Here is a 13,101-nt window from a genome sequence, read left to right on the forward strand (position 1 = left end):
GCTTAAAGCAAAAAAAAAAAAAAAAAAAAACAAATTCTATATAATAAGTAAGCTAAATACTCACATCCTTTCCCAACAAAAACCGTTACGTTACTATCATCACTATCTCAGCAAAATATCCATACCCACCCACACCCCACATATCACTGAATGAAAATGGAAATTGGAAAACGCTATGTGCATTTTGTAGCGTCCGTCACAGTGCAAAACAAGTAAAAGTACCATCATCAAATACCCACCAATATCATCAACACACCCAACATTACTGCCACAACTTCCCGTCTAAAACGTCCTGTGTCTTTTTAAGTGTTTTTTTTTTATCCACCTGTGTTTGCATATTTTAACATTCTTTTTTCTGATAAAATAAATTACACAAGTTCTAATAATTCTTTTCTTATCTCCACCGTTCTTTTTTTTTTTTTTGCAAAAAACACCGAATAAAAACAAACACACTCACACGCACACAAATAATGTGATAAAAACAAATAATCAACATTTTGAATTGAATTTTCTTCTCTATATAATACAACAAAAAACAAATCCTGATTATTTTTTATAAAAAAATACAACTCCCTCAATGAATTCATTCTTAAACAGAGCTCTAAAACTGGAAGCAACAAAACTGCTGCAAAGAGGGATCCTCATTATGAATATAAACAAATGATAAATGAAATGGAAGCTGGAGATGATAATGAGCAGCAGAAGCAGCAGGAGGAGGACGATCAGGTGGATTCTGATGAAATCAAAGTGGAACCTGTTTATATTATAGATGACGACGACGATGATGATGATGATGACGATGAGGAGGACGATGATGATGACGAAGACGACGATGAGGATGATGATAATAATGAAAATGATCAGCAAGAGGATACTCCCTCACCAGTTAGTGCTCAAGCTCCCCATGCAACTGAACATTGTGACACCGACTCTGATTATTATGAAAGAAATCGTCCACGTTATACCAGCGACTCGGAAAGTGACAGCCAAAGAGTACACAAAGCCAGATTACAAACTGCCTCAGGTCGAAGTACCCCCGATCTTTCTGGTGCCAATTATGGTGGCCATCATCGTAAATCTGTTAGCTTTGACTTGAGCGGCGATGAACGTTCCAAATCGGACTATGAACGTTCCAAGACCCCCGATTATTTCACTTCCAGGCATTATGAATCTGAACAAGAATATAATCCCTCTAGATTGCGTATGCCACGTAAGGGTATCTTACGTTCCACCAGTCCATCGTCTTCCAATAATTCTTCTCTGGAGAAGAAACGTCCCGACAAATTGCCACCCCTGGTGCCAACTGTGGCCAGAATAAAGGAAATAGAGTCACCTGTTGTACAGCGGGCCATTTCACCTTCCCCCTCGCCCAACTATACCAGCGGACGTTTAGCAAGTCCACCACCTCCAGCTGAAAAGGTTCTTGTGTCAACAGAAATCGAACGTGATAATCCATTCCGTGAAGCATTTCTGGATAAAAATCGTACCGATGAGTATACCGAAATCGCCAAGGCCATATCGAAATCTCCACGTTCACCTAGGGAGAATTATTTCTTTGGCTCCAAATCGGGATGGAAATCCAATGAGGATCTTTTACAATCTGAAAGAATGTCCAGTACTTCACAACAATCAAAATCCACAGAAAATCTTTCGACTCAGTCTTCAAGAAAACCCCCACCACCACCCATAAAGCCAAAGCCGAAATTGAAAAAGGCCGATCTCATGCATAATTTTGCATTGGAAAGCTTCCAAAGCACCGATGTTGGACATGGTGATTTTGCTGTATTCGAACATGATCCCACCACAAATCAAATACATGAAGTGCCCTCAAGGCCATCAACACCGGCAGCCAAAGTACCGGTAAGGGTTAAAACACCCATAAGTCCCACCCCAAGGCCCAAAGATAGTCCTCCTCCACCACCGGTAAATTATGCTACATTGCCTAAACTTCCACCTAAGTTGCAGCCAACGCTGGGCACTAGCGAGGAGTCCCAATACATGGAAATCCTGCCACCGCTACCACCACCAGTGCCCACTCTCTATGCAGTTCCATCAATAGATGAAGTGCCACCATCCCAGCGACGTCCTGCAGATTTTATTCATGAAAACTCTCCCGATAATATATTGGTTAGCGAGGAGGAACATCGCACAATTTTACTGCAAGAGAATGAGCTAAGGAATCAATTGCGTCGCTCGGCCGGAAGCAAAACCCATGTACCCGAATTGGGAATACCCAACGAAAAAGCCCCACCAGTGCCCAGTGGCAGCAGTAAACAGCAACAACAACAGCGAAATATGGTAAATTCCTTAGTAGATTCAAGTGAAGACCTAGACTTTCCCCTACCCCCACCTCCTCAGCCATCCATAAGCGAAATTCCCATATCCTATGCCACATTGAAAAAAGATTTACCCCCACCACCAACACCACAACAACATTTGCGTGATGATGAAAGCAACGCTAGTGAAAGTCTCTTAAATATTGTTAACACTAACAATGAAACAATTTCCCCAAATTCTTCTTCTTCTACTCCCTCTACACATGCTGCTAACCAGCAACGTTTGGATTTAACAAAGAGCTCAACAACAACAACGACGTCGTCTATGGCATCGACTGTGTCAGCAACAACAACCACCACCGTCCTGCAACAACATGATCCTTTGTCCCCAACACAAATCTTTCCCACAGCTCAAATATTACCGGTACAATATTCTAATCTGCCTCAGCTACAACAGCCAAGTGCTGCCCACGTTTTGGCTCCGGGACAGTCTATAATCGCTTTGGGCGGTGGTGGTTATGTGTTGTTGCCACAGGCCATGCTGGCGGGTGTAAGTGCAGCGGCCGGTGCTGCAGCGGCACCAGTTATCATTCAGCAACAACAACAGCATACGCCACAGTTGCATATGCATCAGCAACATATAGTGGTGAGTGAAGTTAATGAACAGCAACAGCAAAAACAACAAGAACAACCACAACAGAAACACGAGTCCCCCAACAGCAATGATGTTGTTAAGCACTCTCCTCGAACCCCAAACACGGCCAGTAACACAGGCAAAACCATTACTAGTAACAACAAAAATAGTTTTTCTTCCCCCACAGCAACATCCACAACAACACCAACAGCCAATGAGGTTAGAAATATTACCTCACCACCCACCCCCTCCTATAGTGATTTGAAATTCCCCAGCATTTCAGATATTTTAGATAACAACACCACTGACAACAATTATCAAAATACCACTACCTCAGCCATGGTTAATTTCTCCTCCACCTCCTCCTTTGACATAGATTCATCGACATCTTCACTGCATCGGCGTTATAATTCGCAAATCTTAAATGCCGCCACCTATTGTGAGGCTGAAGGTTATAGTAATGATGATATCTACGCCACCATTGAAGAGGAGGCCATTTACAGTAATACATCCTTTTTCGATTCAAGACGTAGCAGTGATACCTCATTGAATTGTCGCACTTCAATGTCGCCTCCACCTCCACCCTTGCCACCCAAACGTCCACAAAAACCAATTCAAAAATTGCGTAAAGCTCCACCACCACCACCGGCTGGTGGTCGTCCACTTAAGTTGCGTTCACAATCCCAACCACAATTAAGCTTAGCAGCTGAAAATCAAGCGGCTGCCTCCAATAGTCGTCGTCAACAGCCTAGTTCACTAACATCAAGTGGCAAAGAGACTACTGTTTAAGACATTATCCTTCCACAAATTTGGTTTTTCGTTTTCATGTTATTATACCTCTCACTCTACCTCTACTCCTTCTGCTCATCATTATTGGCGTTGTGTTGTCGTTTTTTGTGGTTGGTGGTTAGATTAGTCAGTCAGTTGCCTTGGTTTTTGGCCAAAGTCAAATTTAGAATTTTCGAGTGATATGAGGGTGGTGAATGGTCAATGTGGTGTTTGTCGTCTAACGGATGGGAGGTTTCCATTTAGGAAATGCTGTCATTAGTTTGTGTTAAGCCAGTCAGTTTAATTTGGTTTTATTTCTGTCAAAATATTGTTAGCCAATTGTTTGTGATTTTCGGGTGTGTGTGTTGGAAATCTACAATTATTCCTATGGCTGGTAGTCATGAGGGCAGTTGCTTTGAAATTTTGTAATTAGCTTTCTCCTTCCAATAATTTTTGGCCTTTTTTGTTGTCACTTTTTGAGAGTTTTGTTTTAGTTTTCGTTTTTAATAATGTACAGTGTGTGGTGTTTTAAAAGGAGCAGTTGATTTATATTTTGCGAAGGGATCGATGTAAAACGTACAACCATAGAGTTTTTCTGCTGGGGCTTTATTTAATACTGTACGTTATTAAGAAATAAAGGTTGAACATTCCACATAAAGTTATTTGACATAACACTTTTCCGATCTCTTTTCAAAAAAAAACAAATTTTTACATTATATTATTCTTCCAGGTTGGCCATATCATGTAAACTTAGTTCAAACTTCATACACAGAACAGTTTTCAATGGAGAAAAGATATCGTGAAAGTTTGAAGTTAAAAACAATTCACAGAAACATCTCCAATGAATCAATGGGGGGATTAGCTCATATCAATTTTTTGACTCAATTGCTATTTTGTTGACTCAATGACGTGGATGTAACTTTTTTCACTGAACCCTAACGGCGCTTGGCTATTTGGGGAAGTTTTCCTATATAGCCGAAATGGGGCGATTTTTAACACCAAAGTATGATTGCTTCGAGACTTTTCGATATTTTTTATTTATTTCACAGACAGTTTTAATATCAATAAACTGTAGCCCATTCCTGTTTTTGACTCAATGGCATTAATGTACCTTTTATCACTGAATCCGCTGACTTATGGGGAAGTTTTTCTTTATAGCCGAAATATGAAAATTTTTACCTCCAAAGTATGATTACGCTATGCAACACTGAAAATGCAAACAACTTCTAGTATGCATTTTTGGAAAATAAAAAAATTGAGGCTACAAAAACCATAATAGGGTTTTGTCCTGTCATATCCAATTCGGATTTAATGGCCTCATCTAAACCGGGCTAAAACTACAGTTTTTTTTTTTTTTTGCATATATCGGGCCTTTATCTCAGAAACGATTAGAAATTTGGCTTTGCTTTGGCAATTTTGTAGCCCTAAATTAGTAGATCTTTTCTTCTGAACAGACCATATAAGAAAAACTCCATTTGGGGCATCAAAATCGATAAAATATAGAACATTTTACATAATTTCTGAAATTCTGGTCAGTATCAGTTAAACCTATTTAACCTTTTGCAAAAATATTCCAAATAAAGTTCTCAGCAATTCTTCAGAACATTCTGAAACTTTAAAATGCTTACTTCATGTTGTTTCAGCGGTATTTTGCATCATATCTTTTACAACACGTGTTTCAAACACAGTTCACACCAACAGTTTATTCTCCCATTTCGGATTTCACCACATTATTGACATATTCATTAAATCGTCGTTGAAAAATATGCTGAAAACAACGTGATAGAGGCATTTTACAACAATGACATGTTCTAAAGAGTTGTGTATTACATGCCCACGAATATTCTTCCAAAAGGAAACATTAAGAAAAAATTAACGGTTTTGGAGATACGGTGCGAAATGTATAAAAATTATGGAAATGTTCGATATTTTATAAAATTTGAGGCAATAAATGTAGTTTTTCGAGTTCATTATTTCTCCAGATATTTTATTCTTGATCTTATCTACAAATTTGCTTCAGAGGTCAGATGAAGATTCATATAGGTTTCAGAGATATAGCCCAGAATTTGTGTAAAAGTCAATATTTAACCATGTTTATGTATATGGGGCCATATAATCCAAACTGGATCTGACACAACAAAACCCAACTAGGATTTTTGTCATTGGGGTCTGTACTTTCAAAAAATCCTAAGCCCAAATTGTTTGCACAAGATTACCTTAAAAATGTTGCACAGTGTTAGACTTTTCGATTTTTCTATCTTTTGATTTGGTAAAAACAGTTAAATATCGGTGTCCGTTTCGTTAATATGAAAGTCTGGCTGAATATTTTCTTTCCTATTCTTTAAATAATACTTGACATATTGTATTCTTAACATTTGTAGCTTAACAAATGTTTTATTTGCCATAAAATGGTCCTAAAAGAACTTTGATTGTCAGTTTTGAATGGTAGTGTGCACTTCCCTTTATATTATGACTTCATTCATGTTTCCGCCCAATACATATTGTTGCGAAATTAGGTTTACGTTGTTTTATTTCCCGATTCGATTCGTACCAAATAAAACTATGGTTCGTTTAGATTAAAACAAACATTGTTCCACAACATCCCATATAGGACAAGGGAGACTTCTCTCGTTTCGTTTAGATTACGAGTCCAAAATTACGTTATTCACATACTTACGCAAAACTTTACTTTTTTACTAAGCACACAGCTTAACTCTACTAGGCACACAGCTTCTCTCCATTGAGATTACTATTTATTTCACTTAATTCGCTGTATGAATTATAACCCACCCACATGTTACTCTCACGTATTTATACTCGCTTGCTGAGGCATAGACTGCTCTAGCATCCTCAATAGAGGATGTTGCCCAATGTAAAAGCGAAATGCTAATCGATTCGCAACTACACTTACACGCATACAAACAGACGGATGAATGCAAAGAACAAATGGGGTATAGGTAATAAATACGAGAGAGTAGAAGGGATAATTATGAATGAGGCAAGCTACAACTGAATGATCAAAACAAATGTGAGAGAGAGAGAGTATGGCAAAAACAATAGCAAAATAAACATAGAAAACTGAGAATAAGCGATAATTTGATGATTGTAGTAAATTCTATACAGTAATTGTTGTAATTCTGAATCGAACAAAGTACGAAACTTCATTAAAATTAAATCTACTTCTTATATTCGTAACAATATCCACGAAGGGGGCAAGAGAAACTTTTCTCATATTAATGAGTGCACGCCGGCTCGTATTGGCTCAATGATATGAGACCTATTTTTTATCGTCTAGTCCAAACGGCGTGTCCTACGACACCTCTTGTAGAGAAGCTGTTCACGGCTGAAATACTTAGGAAACTTAAGCCAGCATTACGATGAGGGGATTTGCCTCAGAATTATTTTATCAAACAGCTGACACAACCCTAATGGTAAAGTTGAGATATAGATGGCGTCATTGGAAATATTAAAGAGTCATACACATTTTAGTTAGACGAATTTAAAAATTATATCGTTTTGTACGCCTAATCTTTTTTTCGTTAGGCATAATCGACAACCACGCTACATATTTAGCAGTCGGCTGACCATTCGTCGCAGTGAATTAGCAACAGAGGGTGGTTTTGTGATTAGAGTTGCCAACGCAGTAAGAAAAAAGTGTCATTTAATGTCAAAATGCATCCATCATATGGTAGAACCTAAAGAATAGTAATTATTATTGTTTAAAAATAAAAAAAAAATATATATTGAACGGCTTTACCAAAAACTCACATGTCCTTTGAACGAAAAAGTGGAAAGAGTGGTAACCCTGATCTGAAAAACAATTGCTTGCTGAAAACCTGGGTAAGCCGTTGAAACTTTGTTGCTTATTCTCTTTTCTGATATGTGCTGATCATGAGTGCTGCATGCATGCGTGACCGATGCTATTTTATTATAGCGACAATATCAAATAGCATCAGCATCGCTAGCAATATTTTTGTGAAATTTGTTGCTAAACATATTTCGAAGAAATTTTAGCAGGCAAACCTTCAAATATTCGGTGCTTTTGCTAATATGGCGATAGCATTTTAAACCCTGTTTTAAACGTTTTCCATCTTCAAACCAAAGGAATATAGTACTGTTCTTAGTACCGAAAAGTATTTTTTACCAAATTGATCGCATTCAAAATTTTTTCGTGGGCGAGTAGTCCATGCTTCCTGGCATAATGACCCAAAATATAAAAAAATCATGATTGATTGTTTGTCACAATAACTATCGAAATAAATGATTTTCAAATTTAATTCTTGAAATTTTCAAGACTTTTGTGCTTTAATCCAGTTTATGGTTCGTGTGGCAAAGGATATATCACTGTCACCAAAGCTGACGCGGAATTTTAAATTATTGGTCAACCCGATATTTTACCCGATATTTTCTCTAAGTGACTTTGGCCAGAGCTTCGTTTTGCTCGATTTTAATCGCGAGTGGTAGTTCTCGATTTTGACCTTGAATATGAAGTTGGATGGAATTTATGTGTTCACAATTTTTATTCTTTAAGACAAGGGATACAACTTTGCCTCTGAGAGTAAATCAAATTTCTTAACGGATTTGGAGGATATGATCCTGACAAAATGATCCCTTTCGACATCAAAGCCACTAACTTTTGGAGGCCTGTAAACTCGAAAGTTGATGAGATAGAGAAAAACGGCGAGACACATGTCTTCTCTTTTTTGGTCTTCTAAACATGACTCAATAAATTACACACAGTGTTATACATATTTATTTGTTTAGATTGCAGCTATAGATTGAGAAAATGTCCACACTTGCAAATAAGACAACAAAAAACTAAAAGAGTACTCGTCCCACACGAAAACGAACCTATGCGATCCTATTCTATTGGCATAGAAAAATAGAGAATACATCATTTATTTTTTCTACTCGCAGAAGTACTCCAGCTCGAATTCGAGGGAGTTTTACTCTATACTCAAATTCGAGCGAGATTTTTGTAGCTCTAGCTTTGAAAGCTCTAGAAGGCTTCAGCTGGTTTTCCACTGTCAGCTTTATTTTTGCACCATGAAACATAACGAAGTTTTTTTCTAATTCAGGCCAACTAGTTTTCTTTTATTTGAGATTTTATTATACCCTCAGCATTTATGCTAACGAGGGTATATACACTTTCATACGCGCAAAATTTGCCTCATCGAAATAATGGTTTTAGACCCCAAGTGTGTTTGGACGAAATGTGTTTCAGACAATTTGGAGTTGATTTAGCCATGTCCGTCTCTCTGTCTGTCTGGCTGGCTGGAGCGCACGATAACTCTCGAACGGATCAACCGATTCGGTCCAAAATTTGGCTTTCGTAATATTTTGTCCAAACTTAGTTTAAGTTCGAAGATGGGTTATATCGGTCCACTCCTTCCTGTACCTCCCCCACAAAAGTTCGGAAATGTTCGAAAAATTTGGGCGCACGATAACTCTTGAAGGAAATAACCGATTTGGTCCATACTTTGCACATCGTAAAATTTCTGCCAGACTTACATGAGGTTCCAATATGGACTTAATTGGTCCACTCCTTCGGGTACCTCCCACACAAAATTTCGGAAAAGATCAGCTTAGGACCAGTTCAGAAATACCATGTCATATAACGGTATCAGTTTCATCATGTGCAAGTCCACACTTCCTGAGAAAATAGCCTGGAAGTTACAAAAAAGCCCTACGACACCGTGTGTAGTGGTTGGAGCGCAAGATAACTCTCGAACGGATCTGCCGATTTTGTCCCAAATTGGGCTTTCGTAATATTTTGTTCAAACTTAATTTAAGTTCGAAGATAAGCCATATCGGTCCACTCCTTCAGGTACCTCCCCAGAAAGTTCAAAAATGTTCGAAAAAATTGTGCTCACGATAACCCTTGATGGGAGTGACCGATTTGGTCCATACTTTACATATCCTAAAATATCTACCAGATATAGATCAGGTTCGAATATGGACTATATTTGTCCACTCCTTCAGGTACCTCCCACACAAAATTTTGGATAAATTCACTTTAAGACACGTAGCAACCGATTTGGTCCAAACTTTGGATCTCTAAATATTGTTTATGTTCAAATGTGGGCCATATCTGTCCAATCCTTGTGGTACCACCCACACAAATGTACAACATTTTTGTTTGGTTCGAGGATCCTTTGGACATTCTTACCGAAGATTTTTCTAGCGTTGTAAAAAACCCTATCTATCGATATCCCCGCTTAATTTTGAGCTTCAATACGCCCAAAATTCTAAAAACTCCCCCTAAATAATAAGTTTTTTTTGGGAAAAAAGTTTTTCAATCCACATAGGCTGAGGGTATATCTCCGTCGGTAAAGCCGACTGATACTTTTTTACTTGTTTTTTAATTGAAGTAGTTACTTGACTTGTTCCTTTTCAAATTTTCCACACTGCAATCTGCAAAAAAAAAACGCTTTTCACTGATTATTTCCCTAATTCCCCAATGAGCCGGCGAGTTCGAGTAAATACTACTATTATATATGTATGTATAAATGAATTTGGTTTCTATTACAAATGCTACGAGATTTAAAGTATGACCCTTTGAAATGGTTCAGTGATTTTATCATTTTCTAAAATGTATTTTGTGGCCTTATCCAAAGCTTTGCAGTGCTCTGGACAGGGATTACCATTGTTTTCTATCTCTGACCATGGCTATTTAAATTTGCCCGCCACCATTTTAATATTTTACAAAAGGCAAAAAAAAACAACAGACAAATTTTGCCAGACACCCGAGGCTATAATGTTGGCAAAATGAGGCTACGATGTTGCCGAAATGACTGACGTCTGATAATTGTGTTTTTACGAATTAAGTTAAGTGAACTCAAAGAAGAGAGTTCAGCATTTGTTTGCCATTGGCATTTGCTTAAAGCAACACACACTCATACAAATTACGATAAACGTGTTTAAACAAATTATATTAATGAAAACAACGAGAGAAAATAGAGAAATGCCAATTGTAGGAAGAAGCAGTATATTTCTGTGGTGATGACGTTTATATTTATGTTTGCAGAACAAAATTGGTTTGGTAGTTTCTTGATGTGGTCTGCTGAAATACCAAATGACCTCATAAAAAAGGTAAAAAGTCTGTTGTCGTATTGTCAATATTTTTTGATTAGGAATTTGAGTTTTCGTGTCTCCTGTCGACCTGTCTTCTGTTTTAGTATTCTGATACTTTTTTTCGTCGGGAATTAGCCTTTGGATTTTGTTTGCCATCCTATAATGAGCTGTTGGATAATTAAAATGCAAATTTTGTTGTTTTGTTTAGGAAAACTTCTCGCCTTTTTGTGTTTCACGGCATATTATAGGGTGAGCTTTTTAGGAGTGAGAGATAATGTAAAATTCCAGCTTCATATAAAGCAAGTGGGGCAGCAGCATTGCAACGATGTTTTTGAATGGGCGCTAGCACCGGCACATCCTCAATGCCGAAAGAAATTTTTTTGTGTAATTGAGCTAAGCGCACCTGTTTTGCACATTGAATATGCTGGTTCAATTCCGAGCATAATGTAGTCTACGTTTCTTGATTAGTTCCGTCATGTAAATCTTCTCTACAAGCGACACGCCGTTCACCCTTCAAACCGCTCGATCGTCTGTTTGACACTTTCGTTAATTTAAAGCAAATTTCTCAGGAAACAAGTAAAACGTATCAGTCGGCTTTGCTGGCAGAGACATAGTCTCAGCCTGTGACATAATGCGGTCCTTACATTTACTGCCAAACTGCTGCCGCCGATGAACCCTTTTGTACGTGTGAGATTGAGTAGTGTGTGGCATTCATTCAATCCACATTCTAGAAATGATAAATTTTCCTTCCTGTAATTTGATATTTGAGGTTGTTAGGGGTCACAGCACTTCTTCACTAAAAACTGTCAACATAGGTCCATGTTTAGGTGTAGCCCTCATATAACAGTAACTCCCGATTTTCGGTATTTTGGGGATTTTAGTTGCAAGCCTTAACCGAAGTAGCTGTAATTTGATATTTATAATTCTTAGGGTTTTTCGGGATCACAGCACTTCTTCACTAAAAATGTCAACATAGGTCCATGTTTAAATATAGTCCCCATATAACAGTACCTCCCGATTTTCGGTATTTTAAGTACCTCCCGCTTTTCGGTATTTTTAGGATTTTAGTTACAATTTTTGACCGAACTAGCTGTAATTTGACATTTGAGGGGTCACATCACTTCTTCACTTAAAACTGTCAACATAGGTCCATGTTTAGGTGTAGTCCCCATATAACAGTACCTCCCGATTTTCGGTACAATTTTACACCGAACTAGCTGTAATTTGACATTTAGGGGTCACAGCACTCTTTCACTAAAAATGGACAATATAGGTCCATGGCTTGGTATAGCCCCCTTATATCGGTACCTCGCGATTTTCGGTATTTGAGGGTCTTAGCTATATTATTTGACGGAAGTGCGATTATCGGTATTTGAGAGTCTTAGCTATATTATTTGACGGAAGTGCCCATAATTTGCAGTTAAAAAAACTTTTCCACCAAACATTTTCAAGATTGGTCCCATAGGTGGTACCTTTCACCTGGTTGAACAAATTTTTATACCCTACACCACACTGTGGAAAAAAGGGGTATTATGTGTTAGTGCATTTCTATGTAACATGCATAAGGAAAAGAGATAGATCCATAGTTCCTTCTAGGGATATGTATAGAATCACTTTCGGAGCCGATTTATGCATGTTCGTCTGTCGCATTTATTGTCAGATTCGGCTGAAATCTGGGGAATATCATTTTTTTAGCAATAGGAAGAATGCTATAGCTTTGGTGAAAATCGATTCAGATTTGGACATAGTCCCCATATATATTTTCGACCGATTTCACGTATTTGCTGCACCAAACACGCTATATATGTCCGATTTCGATGAAAATTGTAATGAGTGACTGAATTCGGCCTAGAAAGAGACAGACTTTGATCCTTTGCTTACTGGTTTAGATTAAATTAGATAATTTAGGTATCCGTGGTCGAAAATTTTTTGCACCTAAAATTGAGGACAAGAGAGGAAACTAATTATTCCATTTTAATTAAGAATATTTTATGGTGGAGGGTAACTTAACGATTATTGTATGTCAGGAAGCATGGACTTGCCCACGAAAAACATTATATCGCCGTGAACACGGCCACAAGAAGCACTTTCGGTAAAAATTTGCAAAAGCTCCTCGAACAGTCCTTTAACTGCACTTAAATAAAAATGTAAAATTTTTGTTAGGGGGCTCCGAATATGTTATCCAATATAGAACTTCTAAGAAATCGATGTAATGACGAAATTTCACGATGTGCAAAGGTTCGGCAAAATCGAATACTCAATTCGTAAGTTTTCGTGCTCAGAAGTTAATTGAGTTGGTGCCGACAGGGTTATTTAAAGTTTTTTTGCGCCATTATCTCAGAAAGTTTG

The 13,101-nt window shown here is 37.8% G+C and overlaps 2 protein-coding genes across 43 annotated transcripts in view; both read left to right on the plus strand.

Annotated features, from left to right (window-relative positions):
- Positions 1-13,101, plus strand: part of LOC141388847 (protein lap4-like) — a 667,534-nt gene that overhangs the window by 481,835 nt on the left and 172,598 nt on the right. For 31 of the 42 annotated variants that reach the window (XM_073959312.1, XM_073959313.1, XM_073959314.1 and 28 more), the window contains 2 exons: positions 598-2,298; positions 2,554-2,922. The exons of 7 other annotated variants lie outside the window; for them this stretch is intronic. In XM_073959312.1, coding sequence (XP_073815413.1) covers positions 598-2,298; positions 2,554-2,922 — 2,070 coding nt within the window. The remainder of the gene's footprint in view (positions 1-597; positions 2,299-2,553; positions 2,923-13,101) is intronic. 4 more of the 42 variants (XM_073959280.1, XM_073959285.1, XM_073959278.1 and 1 more) reach the window with 2 other exon arrangements.
- LOC141388848 (uncharacterized) lies at positions 2,936-7,409 on the plus strand. The gene is made up of 2 exons (XM_073959317.1): positions 2,936-3,129; positions 3,186-7,409. The coding sequence occupies exons 1-2, from the start codon at positions 2,936-2,938 to the stop codon at positions 3,697-3,699; spliced, it is 708 nt and encodes a 235-aa protein (XP_073815418.1). The 3' UTR covers positions 3,700-7,409.

The sequence above is a fragment of the Musca autumnalis genome, unplaced genomic scaffold (assembly GCF_047663935.1).
Source record: "Musca autumnalis isolate F117 unplaced genomic scaffold, ASM4766393v1 scaffold_1, whole genome shotgun sequence".
NCBI lineage: Eukaryota > Metazoa > Arthropoda > Insecta > Diptera > Muscidae > Musca > Musca autumnalis.